The sequence below is a fragment of the Manis pentadactyla genome, chromosome 4, assembly GCF_030020395.1.
Source record: "Manis pentadactyla isolate mManPen7 chromosome 4, mManPen7.hap1, whole genome shotgun sequence".
Lineage (NCBI taxonomy): Eukaryota > Metazoa > Chordata > Mammalia > Pholidota > Manidae > Manis > Manis pentadactyla.
Genome location: NC_080022.1, coordinates 42,072,052 through 42,088,431, shown reverse-complemented (window position 1 = coordinate 42,088,431; position 16,380 = coordinate 42,072,052). Strand labels below are relative to the sequence as shown.

General features: G+C 40.3%; 1 protein-coding gene across 1 annotated transcript in view; it reads left to right on the top strand.

The window, feature by feature from the left end:
- The first annotated feature begins 112 nt into the window (after window positions 1-112).
- The window catches only part of ORC1 (origin recognition complex subunit 1), a 40,040-nt gene continuing 23,772 nt past the window's right edge, over window positions 113-16,380 (top strand). The window contains 4 exon segments of the mRNA XM_036893231.2: window positions 113-319; window positions 11,132-11,259; window positions 12,882-13,060; window positions 14,231-14,549. Of these exon segments, the coding sequence (XP_036749126.2) occupies window positions 141-319; window positions 11,132-11,259; window positions 12,882-13,060; window positions 14,231-14,549 (805 nt within the window). The 5' untranslated portion in view covers window positions 113-140.

Here is a 16,380-nt window from a genome sequence, read left to right as displayed (position 1 = left end):
AACCGGAAATGCTGTAGCATACGGAACTTCCTCCGCGTACGACGCCGTTGACCGAATCAATGATGGCTGCTGCACGCTTGCGGAGTACGTCACGCGCTTTCCCTTAGGTGGGCGGGGCGGGAAGGCTGGCTGATGACTGAATGGGGAGACAGCCTTGGGGTGGGGCCACGACGTTTGGCGCGAAATTTTCTTTCCTCCATCTCTTTTCCATTCCTAGGGAGGTGCCTGCCCGGCTGTTGAGTAGGCGAGTGGCTGTAAGAGGAGTGCGGCTGGAGCAGGTTAGAGTCGCTGCAGTCCACGAACTCCTGAAGCGGAGAAGGTAGGAAGCGGAGGGCTTGCGCGTAGCGCGAGAAAGCTTCGGCGCGCGGTGAGTGTGGCCCTCGGTGAGTGGCGTCCTGAGCCGCGGGGACTGTGGAAGTTGTTCTCTGTAGACTCAGTCAGTATTCATGCAGCAGATTTTACTAAGCGCCCGTTTCTGCCAGGCACTGTTCTAAGTCCATTAGGAGCCTTCTTCTTTTGTATATCCCGATTTCTAAAGGCTTCCCGCTCCGCCAGGGCTGCGAGTTTGCAGTGGGGAAGCCGGAAGCCAACAGCTGAGAAGCGTGAGCGTGTTGCGGTCAGCGCCCTGAGACTCTCAGTGCCGGTCTCAACCATACCTTCCATGTGCACTGTCCTTGTGAAGCATTCGAATCTTTACCTCCTTCGGGCCGTAGTGTAGCAACTAAGTTGGAGCAGCAGAAGTTATTACCCCGTTTTACGGATGCAGCGGTTGCGACCAGAGACAGGTCGCTTTTTGTGACTAAAAGGCCTGGGCTCCTTCCCTGTTCTTTTTTCCCCAGATGAGCGGCCCTTAACTGCTGTGCTTTCATGCACCTTTCCCCACCCCCTCGTCCCCATTTATTTATTGATTTTTTATTAAGGTATCACTGATATACACTCTTATGAAGGTTTCACATGAAAAGCATTTGGTTACTACATTCGCCCATATTATCAAGTCCCCGCCACACTCCCCCACCCCCACCCCCACTGCAGTCACTGTCCATCAGTGTAGTAAGATGCCAGAGTCACTACTTGTCTTCTGAGCTACACTGTCTTCCCTGTGATCCTCCCCACACCATGTGCACTAATCATGATACCCCACAATCCCCTTCTCCCTCGCTCCTCACCCACTCCCCCCCACTCCACTTTGGTAACTGCTAGTCCCTTCTTGGAGTCTGTGAGTCTGCTGCTATTTTGTTCCTTCAGTTTTGCTTCGTTGTTATACTCCACAAATGAGAGAAATCTTTTGGTATTTGTCTTTCACTGCCTGACTTATTTCACTGAGCATAATACCCTCTAACTCCATCCATGTTGTTGCAAGTGGTAGAATTTGTTACTTTCTTATGGCTGAATAGTATTCCATTGTGTATATGTACCACGTTTTCTTTATCCATTCATCTACTGATGGACACTTAGGTTGCTTCCATATCTTGGCTATTGTAAATTGTGCTGCAATAAACGAAGGGATCATGCACCTCTTTTTAAGAGAAGTCTTATGGCCCCTCTTCTACTTCCTCTAGTCTGACCCCAGAACAGAAGGGCCTTCTGTTATGATGGTTGGAAAAACACTGAACTTAGGGGCAAAAGACACGAGATTCTTCTGGGCAACATCTTCAAAACTGCAATATGTCAGTTTTTTATTTTACTTATCTGTAGAAATGGTACCTTCATCCCTTCTGTACTGGGTGCTTTTGAGTGGCAATGGAGGTTGCCCATGTGAAAGCATGGCTTACTAAGTACCTCTACAACAGTTTCTAACCTAACAGAGGGCAAAATGTGGAGTTTAGAAGGTTTATGAATCCCCTGAAATTGAATGCAAATTTTATATGAATTGTATGTGAGCTTCATAACATCAAACTTTTAAAGTAAAGCAAAACAAAATGAAAACCATTGTCCCTTAAAGATAAATGCAAGGGATTAAGGAGTGGAGAAGTGAATTTACCATTTGCATTTTCTCAGTCTTCAGTATTCTAAGTGATTAATAAATCATAGTTGATATTAATAAATCATGGGTAAGTAACGGGTGATTAATAAATGTTGGTTGAACAAAGGGAAGATTCTATTTTTATCCCCATCTTGTAGGTAAAGAAATTGTAGCCTATCTGACCTCTTAGCCAGTGGCTGGGAAGCCTGACTAAATTTTAGGCACACCAGACTCATGCTCTTTAAGACATATATTAACATTATCCATTTCCACCCAAGCTGTTTTAAGGTAAAGTGCTTAAGAGCACAGTCTTTGGAATCTGGCGGCTCAGGGTTTGAATCAAGGTTGTTCTGTTCTCTATGACACTTGTACAAGTGATCATCTTGCAGTGCTAATAGCTTCTGCCTTTCATTCAGCAAGTATTATTGAGTGCCTACTGCACATTTAGTATGTACTAGCAGTTTTTAGGATTATTGTAAGGATTATATATGAAATAAATATATCAAGAGCTTTGGTTCCATCTTCTGTCATATTGGCTCAGTAAATATCTGCTGTAATTTTTCCTGCAAATTCCTTATCTGTTTTCCTTGGGTGTGGCTAGTGTGGACTGGGTAGTGTGTGTGTTTCAGATTGCTCTATCTGCAATACTGAGAGCCTGTAGTGGGTATCTCCTAGAAGCCAAAGCTTTTGCATGGTGAAGTCAGGCAATGAGGTGAAATTCTGGGTCAAGGGTAAGAAAGTGGGATAAAAGTACAAAGAGGCCTGGCATCTACTGATTTCCTTATGCTACCTCTTCAGAAGGACTCTTGATTAATTTTTTGAACTCTTCATTGAAAAATAACATACATACAGAAAAGTGCACAAATCATAAATGTACAACTCAATGACTTTTCTTAAAGAGAGTATATCCATGTAACCAGCATCTAGTTCAAGAAACAATATGACCAGCATCCTAGAAACACTCCCTCTTCCACCATGCTCATTTTCAGTCACTTACATAACCTTCTAATCTGACTTGTAAGACCGTAAGTTACTTTTACCTGTTTTTGAACTATATGTAAATGGAAATCAATACTGTATGTATTCTTTTGTTGTCTAATTTCTTTAGCTCATAGTTATTTTGTGATATGTTCCCCATACTATGTGCTCTTGTAGTTTAATTTGCCCATGTCTTTTGATGATGTATATGTTTTTCTGTTGGGTATATTCTATTGGAATTGCTGTGTCAGAGAATATGCTTATGTTCAGCTTTAGTAGATAATGCTGATTTTTCAGAGTGGTTTTGCCAATTTACTTTACTCCCACTAGTGTATGAGAGTTCTGGCTGCTCTACATCACATACTACACTTGGTTTTTTCCTAATGATTTTTTTTTTTGGTATCATTAATGTACAATTACATGAGCAACATTAAGGTTACTAGACTCCCCCCATTATCAAGTCCCCACCACATACCCCATTACAGTCACTGTCCGTCAGTATAGTAAGATGTTATAGAATCACTACTTGTCTTCTCTGTGTTATACTGCCTTCCCCATGGATTATTTGCTTTTTGTTTGTTGAGGTGCGTGAGCTCTTTATATATTTTGGATGTCAAACCCTTTATCGCATATGTCATTTATGAATATATTCTCCCATACTGTAGGATGCCTTTTTGTTCTGTTGATGGTGTCCTTTGCTGTACAGAAGCTTTTCAGCTAGATATAGTCCCACTTATTCATTTTTGCTTTTCTTTCCTTTGCCCGGTGAGATATGTTAATGAAGGAGTTGCTCATGTTTATGTCCAAGAGATTTTTTGCCCATGTTTTTTTCTAAGAGTTTTATGGTTTCATGACTTACATTCAGGTCTCTGATCCATTTCAAGTTTACTTTTGTGTATGGGGTTAGACAATGATCCAGTTTCATTCTCTTACATGTAGCTGTCCAGTTTTGCCAACACCAGCTGTTGAAGAGGCTGTCATTTCCCCATTGTATATCCATGGCTCCTTTATCATATATTAATTGACCATATATGCTTGGATTTATATCTGGGCTCTCTATTCTGTTCCACTGGTCTCTGGGTCTGTTCTTGTGCCAGTACCAAATTGTCTTAATTAGTGTGGCTTTGTAGTAGAGCTTGAAGTTGGAAGCAAGATCCCTCCTGCTTTATTCTTCCTTCTCAGGATTGCTTTAGCTGTTTGGGGTGTTTTGTGGTTCCATATGCATTTTAGAACTATTTGTTCCAGTTCATTGAAGAATGCTGTCGGTATTTTGATAGGTATTGCATTGAATCTTTAGATTGTGTTAGGCAGGATGGCCATTTTGACAATATTAATTCTTCCTATCCAAGAGCATGGGATGAGTTTCTATTTGTTAGTGTCCTCTTTAATTTCTCTTAAGAGTGTCTTGTAGTTTTCAGGGTATAGGTCTTTCACTTCCTTGGTTAGGTTTATTCCTAGGTATTTTATTATTTTTGATGCAATTGTGAATGGAATTGTTTTCCTGATTTCTCTTTTTCTGCTAGTTCATTGTTAGTGTATAGGAATGCAACTGACTTCTGTGTATTAATTTTGTATCCTGCAACTTTGCTGAATTCAGATACTAGTTCTGGTAGTTTTGGAGTGGATTCTTTAGGGTTTTTTATGTACAATATCATGTCATCTGCAAACAGTGACACTTTGACTTCTTCCTTATCAATCTGGATGCCTTTTATTTCTTTGTGTTGTCTGATTGCTGTGGCTTGGACCTCCAGTACTATGTTGAATAAAAGCGGGGAGAGTGGACATCCTTGTCTTGTTCCCAATCTTAGGAGAAAAGCTTTCAGCTTCTCACTGTTAAGTATAATGTTGGCTGTGGGTTTGTCATATATGGCCTTTATTATGTTGAGGTACTTGCCCTCTATACCCATTTTGTTGAGAGTTTTTATCATGAATGGATGTTGAATTTTGTTGAAAGCTTTTTCAGCATCTATGGAGATGATCATGTGGTTTTTGTCCTTTTTGTTGATGTGGTGGATGATAATGGATTTTCGAATGTTGTACCATCCTTGCATCCCTGAGATGAATCCCACTTGATGATGATGGATGATCTTTTTGATGTATTTTTGAATTTGGTTTGCTAATATTTTGTTGAGTATTTTTGCATCTGTGTTCATCAGGGATATTGGTCTGTAGTTTTCTTTTTTTATGGGGTCTTTGCCTGGTTTTGGTATTAGAGTGGTGCTGGCTTCATAGAATTAGTTTGGAAGTATTCCCTCCCCTTCTGTTTTTTTGAAAACTTTAAGAAGAATGGGTATTATGTTTTCTCTAAATGTCTGATGAAATTCAGCAGTGAATTCATCTGGTTTGGGGTTTTGTTTTAGGTCGTTTTTTATTACTGTTTCAGTTTCGTTGCTGGTAATTGGTCTGTTTAGATTTTCTGTTTCTTCCTGGGTCAGTCTTGGAAGGTTGTATTTTTCTAGAAAGTTGCCTCTTTCTTCCAGGTAATCCAGTTTATTAGCATGGGTTTTCATAGTCTTCTCTAATAATTCTTTGTGTTTCTGTGGTGTCCATAGTTATTTTTCCTTTCTCATTTCTGATTCTGTTTGTCTGTGTAGATTCTCTTTTTCTCTTACTAAGTCTGGCTAGGGGTTTATCTATTTTGTATCTTTTCTCAAAGAACCAGCTCTTGGTTTCATTAATTTTTTCTATTATTCTTCTCAATTTTTGTTTATTTTTTTTTCTGATCTTTGTTATGCCCCTCCATCCTCTGATTTGGGGCCTCTTTTGTTCTTTTTCCAGTTTCAGTAATTGTGAATTTAGACTGTTATTTGGGATTGTTCTTCCTTCTTTAAATAGACCTGGATTGCTATATACTTTCCTCTTAGAACTACCTTCGCTCTGTCCCACAGAAGTTGGGGTGTTGTGCTGTTGTTTTTATTTGTCTCCATGTATTGCTTGATCTTGGTTTTAATTTGGCCATTGATTATTTAGGAGCATGTTGTTAAGCCTCCATGTGTTTGTTAGCCTTTTTGTTTTCTTTGTACAATTTATTTTTAGTTTTATACCTTTGTGATCTGAGAAGTTGTTTGGTAGAATTTCAATCTTTTTCAATTTACTGAGGTTCTTTTTGTGTCCTAGTGTGTTGTCTATTCTGGAAAATGTTCCATGTGCACTTGAGAAGAATGTGTATCCTGCTGATTTTGGGTGTAGAGTTCTGTAGATGTCTGTTAGGGCCATCTGTTCTAGTGTGTTGTTCAGTACCTCTGTGTCCCTACTTACTTTCTGTCTGATTGATCTGTCCTTTGGAGTGACGGGTGTGTTGAAGTCCCCTAAAATGAATGCATTGCATTCTATTTTCCTCTTTAATTCTGTTAGTATTTATTTCACATATGTAGGTGCTCCTGTGTTGGGTGCATAGATATTTATAATGGTTATATCATCTTGTTGGACTGACCCCTTTATTATTATATAATGTCTTTTTTTGTCTCTTGTTACTTTCTTTGTTTTGAGGTCTATTTTGTCTGATACAAGTACTATAACACCTGCTTTTCTCCCCCCTATTGTTTGCACGAAATATCTTTTTTCATCCCTTCATTTTTAGTCTGTGTATGTCTTTGGGTTTGAGGTGAGTCTCTTGTAAGCAGCATATAGATGGTTCTTGCTTTTTTTAATCCATTTTATTCCTCTGTGTCTTCTGATTGGTCCATTCAGTCCAGCTACATTTAGGGTGATTATCAATAGATACGTATTTATTGCCATTGTAGGCTTTGGATTCATTTTTACCAAAGGTTCAAGGGCAGCTTCTTTACTATCTAACTGTCTAACTTAACTCACTTATTACGCTGTTATAAACACAGTCTGATGATTCTTTATTTCTCTCCCTTCTTTTTCTTCCTCCTCTACTCTTTATATGTTAGGTGTTTAATTCTGTACTCTCTTGTGTTTCCCTTGACTGATTTTGTGGATAGCTGGTTTTATTTTGCATTTAGTTAGTATTTGGTTGGTCTACTTTCTTTGCTGTGGTTTTATTTTCTCTGGTGACATCTATTTAGCCTTAGGAGCACTTCCATCTAGAGCAGTCCCTTTAAAATATACTGTAGAGATGGTTCGTGGGAGGTAAATTCTCTCAACTTTTGCTTATCTGGGAATTGTTTAATCCCTCCTTCAAATTTAAACAATCATCTTGCTGGATACAGTATTCTTGGTTCAAGGCCCTTCTGTTTCATTGCATTAAATATATCATGCCATTCTCTTCTGACCTGTAAGGTTTCTGCTGAGATGTCTGATGATAGCCTAATGGGTTTGCCTTTGTAGGTGATCTTTTTTTCTCTCTCTGGCTGCTTTTAATACTCTGTCCTTGTCTTTGATCTTTGCCATTTTAATTATTATATGTCTTGGTGTTGTCCTTCTTGGGTCCCTTGTGTTGGGAGAACTGTGGACTTCCATGGTCTGAGAGACTATTTCCTTCCCCAGATTGGGGAATTTTTCAGCAATTATTTCCTCAAAGACACTTTCCATCCCTTTTTCTCTCTCTCCTTCTTCTGTTACCCCTGTAATGTGAATATTGTTCTGTTTAGATTGGTCACACAGTTCTCTTAATATTCTTCCATTCCTAGAGATCCTTTTATCTCTCTCTGCCTCAGTTTTTCTGTATTCCTGTTGTCTGATTTCTATTTCATTAACAGTCTCTTCCATCTCATCCAGTTTGCTCTTAAATCCTTCCATTGTTTGTTTCATTTGTGTTATCTCCCTCCGGAATTCTTCCCTTAGCTCTTACATATTTCTCTGTAGCTCCATCAGCACGCTTATGACTTTTATTTTGAATCCTTTTTCAGGAAAATTGGTGATTTCGGTCTCACCAGGCCCTCTCTCTGATGTTTGAGAGATTTTGGACTAAACAAGTTTCTTCCGACTTTTCATGGCGATGGAAGTGATTGCCTGTGAGTGGTGTGTGTGTTAGCTGGGAGAACCAAGTCTCTTCCTGCTTGCTGGTGGCCTTGCCCATCTCCGCTGCCTGTGCCGGTCATCTGCACACAGGGTTAATCCCCTGAGCTGCCATGGGCGGGGCTGTCCTCTGGATTGCCAAGGGAACTCGTGGTGGTTGCAGGCGAGCAGCACATGTTCGCCACAAGATCAGAGCCCCTACATGCTTCCCAGACTCCGCGGCAGTTTCCTCTGCCTGTGCCAGTCAGGCGAGTGCAGGGGGCAGCTTCTGGGTTAATCCCCTGAGCTGCCATGGGCGGGGCAGCCCTCTGGATGGCCTAGGGCACTTGGCAGGGGTTGTAAGTGAGCAGCACATGTTCGCCCTGAGAATAAAGCCGCTTTGCCTTCCAGACTCTGAGCTTGTCTCTGCTGTCTGTGTCGGTTAACTGTGGGCAGGGACCAGCCTCTGGGTCTGGCTTGGTTAGCCGCACGCTGGGAGAAGCCTCTGTGTGGTTGCTGTGGGCGGGGCTGTTCCCCGGTTGCTCCGCAGCAATCGTGGGTAGTCTGGTTCACTTGCTGTGCCAGTGGGGGGGTGACTGAATGGCAGACTGCTTATCACCATGAGGGGCTTCAGTGCTGCGTTGCCACCCAGGGGGTTTAGGGCGCCTGGAGTTACTTAAAGTTCCAAACCTGCTGGGCTGAGTGTGCCGGGATGATCTTGTCCACCTGTTAAACCCTTGTCGCTTTAAGACTTTTAAAGCTCCTGCTTTTCTTTTTTCCCACAGCAGCCGGCTGTGGGAACCTGTTCACAGTCTTAGTCTAGGATTTTACTTGTCCTTCCCTCTAATATCCAGTGCACCATGCAATGTGTGTCTGTGCTCCCGGGGCAGATTACTAAAGCTGGTTACTTAGCAAGTCTGTGCTTCCACTCCCTCCCGATTCTAATTCTTTTCCTCCCGCCAATGAGCTGGGATTGCGGGAGTACTCGGGTCCCGCTGGGTCACGGCTTTGTATCTTACCCTTTTCGTGAGATGTTGAGTTCTCGCAGGTGTAGATGTAGCCTGGCTGTTGTACTGTATCTTCTGGTCACTCTTAGGAATAGTTATATTTGCTGTATTTTCAAAATATATATGGTTTTGGGAGGAGATTTCCACCACCCAACTCATGTCGCCATCTTGAGAATCTCCCCCGGTAATGATTTTTAAAAGCAGTTCATAGTTTGTTCATTCATTCATTCATCTATTATGTGCCAAGTCCTAACCTAGGTCCTGGGGATGCAGTTATGAACAAGATTGACAAGGTCCTAAGATCACTGCTCTTTTGAAAGTTAATAGTCTAATGTAGGAAGCACAGTAAATAAGAGAGTAATATAATGGTTATTGCTTTGGTAATAGGGTGGTGTTATGGAGCATGACCCTGAGGAAAAGTCTAAGGGGGTAGGAGGTAAATTTCCATTGAGTGTCAATGAAGGCCTAGCTAAAGAAGTTTCATCGGAGCTGAGACCTGAGCCATCCTTGCAAAGACATGCAGGAAGAGAGACCAGCAATTGCATGAGTGTGAGGGCACTAACAACTGTGGTACGTTTCAGGTTTGGAAAAGCAGACCTGGAGCAGAGTGGTAGACCAAGGAGAGGCAGGTTATGTGTCCAGGCCCAGATAGCCTTCCTTTTGATACAAGTGCCTGCTCAGCCTGGTATAAATCACCCACCCTTGCACACATATATATGCATATGAACTGATCTTATTATTGAACGTAGCTCATGATCTAGAAAAGGAATGCTAAATTTTATCTTGGTTTGGTTTTTGAAGGAGGATGCCTGCTTTATAAAAGCTAAAATATGGTATGGATTTAAAAGTGTTGAGAGCATGGATGTTCTTGATGTTCTTAGGTATACATGAACACTTACAGGTATGGAGACAGTACTTCAATATGCCAATTTTTGGTTGGAAAAATGACACAATTGTGCCAGTAGAACCAAATATTATAGTCAAAGTGACAAATCAAGCCATTTATCCTACAGTGACTTTATTCAAGAATGGTAGAAAGTTTCCTGGGAGATACCAATTTGCTACAAAGTACTCTCAGGATAACTACAATTTTTAAAAATGTCACAGCTTAGCAAGTATTGAGATGTACTTGCATCTTTTGTCTGTTATCTCAGTAGCCTATTTTGCCTGATTTCATTGTGTAAAGGTGAGAAGTTCCAAGTTTTGTTACATCATCCATTAGAAAGAACATATTGAAGGTAAGTTAGTGTTACATATGTTCTTGAAGTAAGTATTTCTGAATATTTAGTTTCTTTTCTCCCACATCAACCCTCCTGTTTCCCTGGATGGGAAGAGGTAACCACAGTACATATTGTACAGAGGTTATGCTAAATTGCCCATGTTCAGTTTACATAGAATTTGACTTTTTCCTCCAAGAAAATGTTTTCTAAGTCTAAAATGTGTGAGTGTAGCAGGGGCAGAAAAGAAGGCTGAACTCATTGAAGGCAGGGACTGTGTCCTAGAATCCATCAGTCAAAGTGTTGTGCTGTTAACTCAGACTTAGTAACTTTTACACCAGAGCTATGGTGTACTACCCTACAAGGCTGAACACCAAACATATTCATGGATTAGCAAGTCATTGCTGGATCAAAAATTGCAGTCCCGAACCTACAAGTGAGTGATGGAGTTCTTTGGTTTCCTGGAAATAATAGCTTCTCCAAGCTAAACTGTGAATAACTTGTATCCAGCTTGTCTAGTTACTACAGATGGAGCATTGAGGGACAGTTAATATTTAATTGAGGGACAGTAAATATGGGGAAAAAATGTTTTGTTTGATGCAAGATGATGGTAGCAAATAATACAGCAGTTAGTGACAGAAGAGGACGTTATGTCGGAGTAATAAATTTTGATGTGTATGATTTTTTTTTTTTAAGTGGCTTCTCTAATTCTGCATGATAACAGGATGTTGTTACTATGTCCTCTCTGTTCTAGAAATCTCAGAATAATTTGGTATAATTGGGCAGTTTTCATGCCTTGGGGAGCCTTTTTGTTTGTTTTTGTTTTTTTCTCAGTAACTGAGAGAAGTTGGTATTTATATTAAATCCTCTGCATTAATCATTCAATCCATTTCATCTACTCTTGTTTATGACTTTATGGGTGAATTTGTTTCCTCAGCGGAGAATTGGTCAGGAAGTAGACTATCTAGGGGATTTTCCAGTTGGAGAGCACTTCTGTGCTCAGGTCTGAAGAGCTCGGTCCACCCTTAATTGATTTCCTAACATGTTTCTCCTTTATTTCCTAGAGAAATGAGTGTGAAAATAGAAGGTTGCTCGACTGAGATCCACATCCAAGTTGGTCGGTTTGTGTTGATTAAAGGGGATGATGATGAAAATCCGTATGTTGCTAAGTTGGTTGAACTGTTTGAAGATGGTGAGTTTGCGGCTGAATTAAAGCTGTTCCTTGTTATGAATGATTGGGAAGTGCTAGGTGGTGGGTAAGAGAGGTGGTTGCTGATTCCTGTGTTCACAGCAGCATGTGGAGAATGAACCACTGATTCTGAGGTGGAGGGTCACTTAAGCACTAGCTGTACTTTCTTCCATCTATTGAACTTCTTAACTGACTAGAGCAGTATTGGGTAAAAATGGGATTGGGGGTGCTGGAGAATTTACCTTTTCCATTGTTTTTAGGAGTGGCTAAGAAAGGCAGGATTTTTTGGAATGGAGAGGAAAGATGAATTCAGAAAGGGTCAAGAAGAAAATAAGTGATTTGCACTGTAATAGAGATGTGTCCTCTGGTTTTGGCATGAGAAAAATGAATTTTGCAAATGCAACTTCTTTTACAAGGGAGGGAGTAAGTTGGGTTGGGAAGGTGTATCAGTGGATCAGCAGTCAGGAAAACAAAAACCCTTTAGGTGTTTTACCCAGTGGGATTTGAGTATAAATGTTGGAAAAAAAAAAGACTGGAGGAACAAAAGTGGTGTTTCCCAGAGATTGGTGAATGCAGAAAACCACTACTGCCCCTAAGGCTGGAGGAAGAAAGGAAGGGTAGTCCTGCAAGTCTGTACTCACAGCCTCAGCTGATTTTCTGAGCTTTGACCCTCTGCAAAAGAGAAGAATACAGAAAGGCAGGAATGAGGCAGAGTTTCTAAAGGAGGCCTGAGAAGATCGAGATTTGAAGCTATACAAAACTGCCTCTTCGAAGAGCTAGGAAAGAAATGATGTGGCATTTAGTCCTGTGGCAGTCTATGTGCCTAAAAGAAGGAACTGAGAATGTGTGGGTAAGGAGGTTTTACATTAGGGAGATAGGAAGGATATTTGACAGTGCAGAGGAAAACCTCATCAAACTAACATCCACAAGTGGGGGCACATTGGCACTGTGGGCCTTTGTGCTTAAGGTTGGGCCTCTGTGTATAGATTTTAGAATCCTTGTGCTCCATTGGATGGTTTGTGTCTTTTTCTGAAGAGAGCTAAGGAAGAGATGAGGTGATGATAATGCACTAGTGAGTGTATGTCCTTTCTCATGGACCTAATGGTGGTATGGAGTGACATTAATGGTATATTACAATGATAAAGCTGAAGGTTGCAAGTATGTTTGCCAGAAGTCATTTTAGTGGCTGATGCTCTGACTGTTGCCAGGGTTTTTTTTTTTTTTTTTGCTTATGTTTGAGGCTCTTTATAATTACTGATGTGCTAGATTTGCCCAGTACCTGTGATCAGACTTGCCCCTCTGAGGTTCCTTTTCTAATTTCTGTGATGACTACTGGCACCATTAGGAAGTAGAGCAAAGTGAAAAGAACAGGGGTGCTGGGTGGAGTCAGATTGCTGCTGGTTGGTCATGACCTTTGACGAGTTATTTAAGGGCCCTGTAACTTGATTACTTTGCCTATAAAAGGGAGATAGCTATAGTACCTACCTTGAAGGGTATGGTGAGAATGTAAGATTATATGTTAATCAAGTATGATCAGGTGCTTAGCACAATCTGGTACCTAGGAATTGTTTAATAAAATGTTCTTGTATCTTCTTAACCTTCTCTTTTCCACCTATCCCTCCTAGATTCTGAACCTCATTCCAAAAAACGTGCTCGAGTGCAGTGGCTTATCCGATTCTGTGAAGTCCCTGTCCGTAAACAGCATTTGCTAGGCCGGAAGCCTGATACACAGGAGATATTCTGGTATGATTACCCTGCCTGTGACAGCAACATTAATGCTGAGAGCATCATTGGCCATGTGCAGGTAGGTGATGCCTTGATCCTCAGTTCTATCTTGAAGCTTGTTTCTAGCAGCCTCCTAAACTGTCTGACCTCAATTAGTGGCTCTAATTTACCCCAGGGAAATAAATCTTTCCTATTCATCGTCTTCTCTGCTTGCCTGCTTACTTTATCTCAAGAAATATTTTTTGAGAGCACTTACCATGTGTAGGAGTCTCCTGAAGGAAGTGACATTTAGGTTGTGACCTGAGGGATAAGCAGGAATTAGCAAGTGTATCTCAGTGGGAAAATATATTTAGCTATGACTGTAGCACACGTAAAGCATTTTGAGGCTAGATATACTTGTTTAAATGAGGACTTCACCTTGAGTAAACCAGTACAAAGAGTGCTAGTTGCTTCAGGCAAATGTGTTTTATAGGATTTTATGATAAATCAGGTTCCAGTGAACTGTAGGCTCAGTTGGAGCACTGGTTTGGAGACTAAAATACAGGTTATTTCTCAAGCTACTTCAGGCCTCCAAAATGGGAGTAGATCATAATGTGAAGTATGGTGGCACAGTGATTAGGTGGTTGGTTTAATGGTGTAGGACTCAGAGACCTTGGTCTGGCGTGACTAGATTCAGAGTTTTCTAATCTGTTTGCCAAGTATAACATGCCACAATTTATCTTTGAGTTAGTGAAGGAGTGAAAGGCAGGTGTAGAAGTTGAAGCAGTAAGATGGGTAGATTTAGAAAGGCAGACAGGCAAGAGGGTGGTTAGGCAGGGCATGATGGTGGAAGTGGGCAGAGCTGTGACAAGCCAAGCTCAAGGAGTGATGGAAGGCCATTTTGAAAAGTACTCAGGAAGTAAAGTGGGGTCAGATTTTAGAAGACACTGAAAATCAGTTTAAGTAATTGGATCTTGCTCTAGTGGGGAGCCATGGAGACTACTGATTAGGGGAACATACTTAGATAAATATTTGTGGGGAAATTTCGCTTAAGTGAATAGAATGGACTGGAAAAGAAAGCAACGTTGGGTATGGATATCAGTGAGGTGGAGTCTGTGGAAATATGCTATACCATATCTGTACTTTTTTGAAAAAGTGAAGTTCCAGGTAAGGATGCAGACTTAAATGCCTTTTAATCATAGCTCTCATGGAGCATTCCTTGGCTCTTCTGGTTCTTATTTCTTCCTCTTCACTTACTTTTTAAATTCAGGTTGTGGCTTTAGGCCCAGATGAAGTGATACCTATGCATCTGAAAAATAAGAAGACACTCTTTGTGAAACTATCTTGGAATGAGAAGAAATTCAGACCACTATCCCCAGAAATATTTGCAGAGTTGGATAAGCTACAGGAAAGCAGCCCTCGATGCTGGAAGCCCATGGGAGCCAAGACTAAGAGCACAGAAAGCCCTTCTTGGACCACAGCAGAGTATGCGGTCAAAAGGATTGAATCAAGGCACTCCACCTCCAAATCTCGCCGAACTCCTTCCCGTCCTGTCACCCCAAGGGCAAGGAAGAGACTGGAGCTCAGCAGTAAGTGTGAAATGGGTCACAGTGGGCATATTGAGCCTAAAAGAATATCATAAAGTATTAATTCATGCTACAGTATTGAGTTATTACAGCCGTGGGCCAGATAAGGATTGGACACATGTTGAAATATATGTAACCTAAAATTAATCATTTTATCATTTTTAAGTGGCATTAAGTGCATTCATTGTTGTACAACTATCATCACCATCCTCTTCATCATCTCCCCAAACTGAAACTGCAGCCATTAAATAGTAACTCTCCTTTCTCACACCCCATCCTCTGACAACCACCATTCTACCTTCTGTCTCTGAATTTGACTACTGTAGATGCCTCATGTAAGTGGAATCATTTGGTATTTATCCTTTTCCATTTGTTTTAGTTTAATGTCCTCAAAGTTCATCCATGTTACATATGTATTTAAATTTCCTTTTTTAAAATTGACGTATACTTGACATATAACATTAGTTTTAGGTATACAGCATAGTGATTTCATATTTATATATATTGTAAAATGATCTCAGTAAGTCTAGTCAACATGTCACCACACATAATTAACACATTTTTTTCTTGCAATGAGGACTTGTAAGGTTTACTTTTTTAACAACATTCAGATATGTAATATAGTATTAGCTGTATAGTCTTCATGCTGTACATTATGTCCCATGACTTACTTATTTTATGACTAGAAGTTTCTACTTTTTGATCCCCCTTCACTTGTTTTATCTATCCCTTCACACCCCACCTCTGGCAACCACCAATCTGTTCTCTGTATCTATGAGCTTGTTGTTTTTTTTTTTTTTTAATTTATATTCCACATATAAGTGAGATTATATAGTATTTGTCTTTCTCTGTCAGCCTTATTTCACTTAGCATAATGCCCTGGGGGTCCATCCATGTTGCAAATGGATTCCATTTTTTTTATGGCTGAATAATAGTCCATCATTATATATCAAGTTTTCTTTACCCATTTATCCATCAATGGGCACTTAGGTTCTTTCCATGTCTTGATTGTAAGTAATGCTACAGTGAACATGAGGGTGCATATGTCTTTCAGTTAGTGTTTTAATTTTCTTGAGGTAAATACTCAGAAGTGGAATTACAGGGTCATATGGTAGTTCTATTTTTGATTTTTTGAGGAAACTCCATACTATTATCTGTAGTTGCTACACTAATTACAATCCCACCAACAGTATACAAGGATTCCTTTTTCTCCACATCCTCCCCAATACTTCTTTTTTCTTGTCTTTTTGATACTAGTCATTCTAACAGGTGTGTGGTGATACCTCACTGTGATTTTGATTTGCATTTCCCTGATGATGAATAATGTTGAGCCTCTTTTCATGTCTCTGTTGGCCATCTGTATGTCTTCTTCAGAAAAATGTCTATTTAAATCCTCTGCCCATTTTTTAATCAGATTGTTTTTTGTTGTTTGGTTGTATAAAGTTCTTTATGTATTTTGGCTATTACCCCTATCAGATACATGATTTGCAAATATTTTCTCCCTTTCAGTAGGCTGCCTTTTCATTTTGTTGGTTTCCTTTGCTGTGCAGAAGCTTTTGAATTTGACATAGTCCAATTTGTTTATTTTTGCTTTTGTTGTCTTTGCTTTTGCTGTCAGATCCCAAAAAAACTGCCACGACTGATGTCAAGGAGCTTACTATGTTTACTTCTAGGATTTTTTTTATGTTCAAGTCTTTAATCCATTTAGAGTTAATTTTTGTGTACAATGTATGATAGTGATGCAGTTTCACTCTTTTACATGTGGCTGTCTATTTTCCCCAGTACCAATTACTGAAGAGACTGTCCTTTCCCCATTGTATATTCTTGGCTCTTT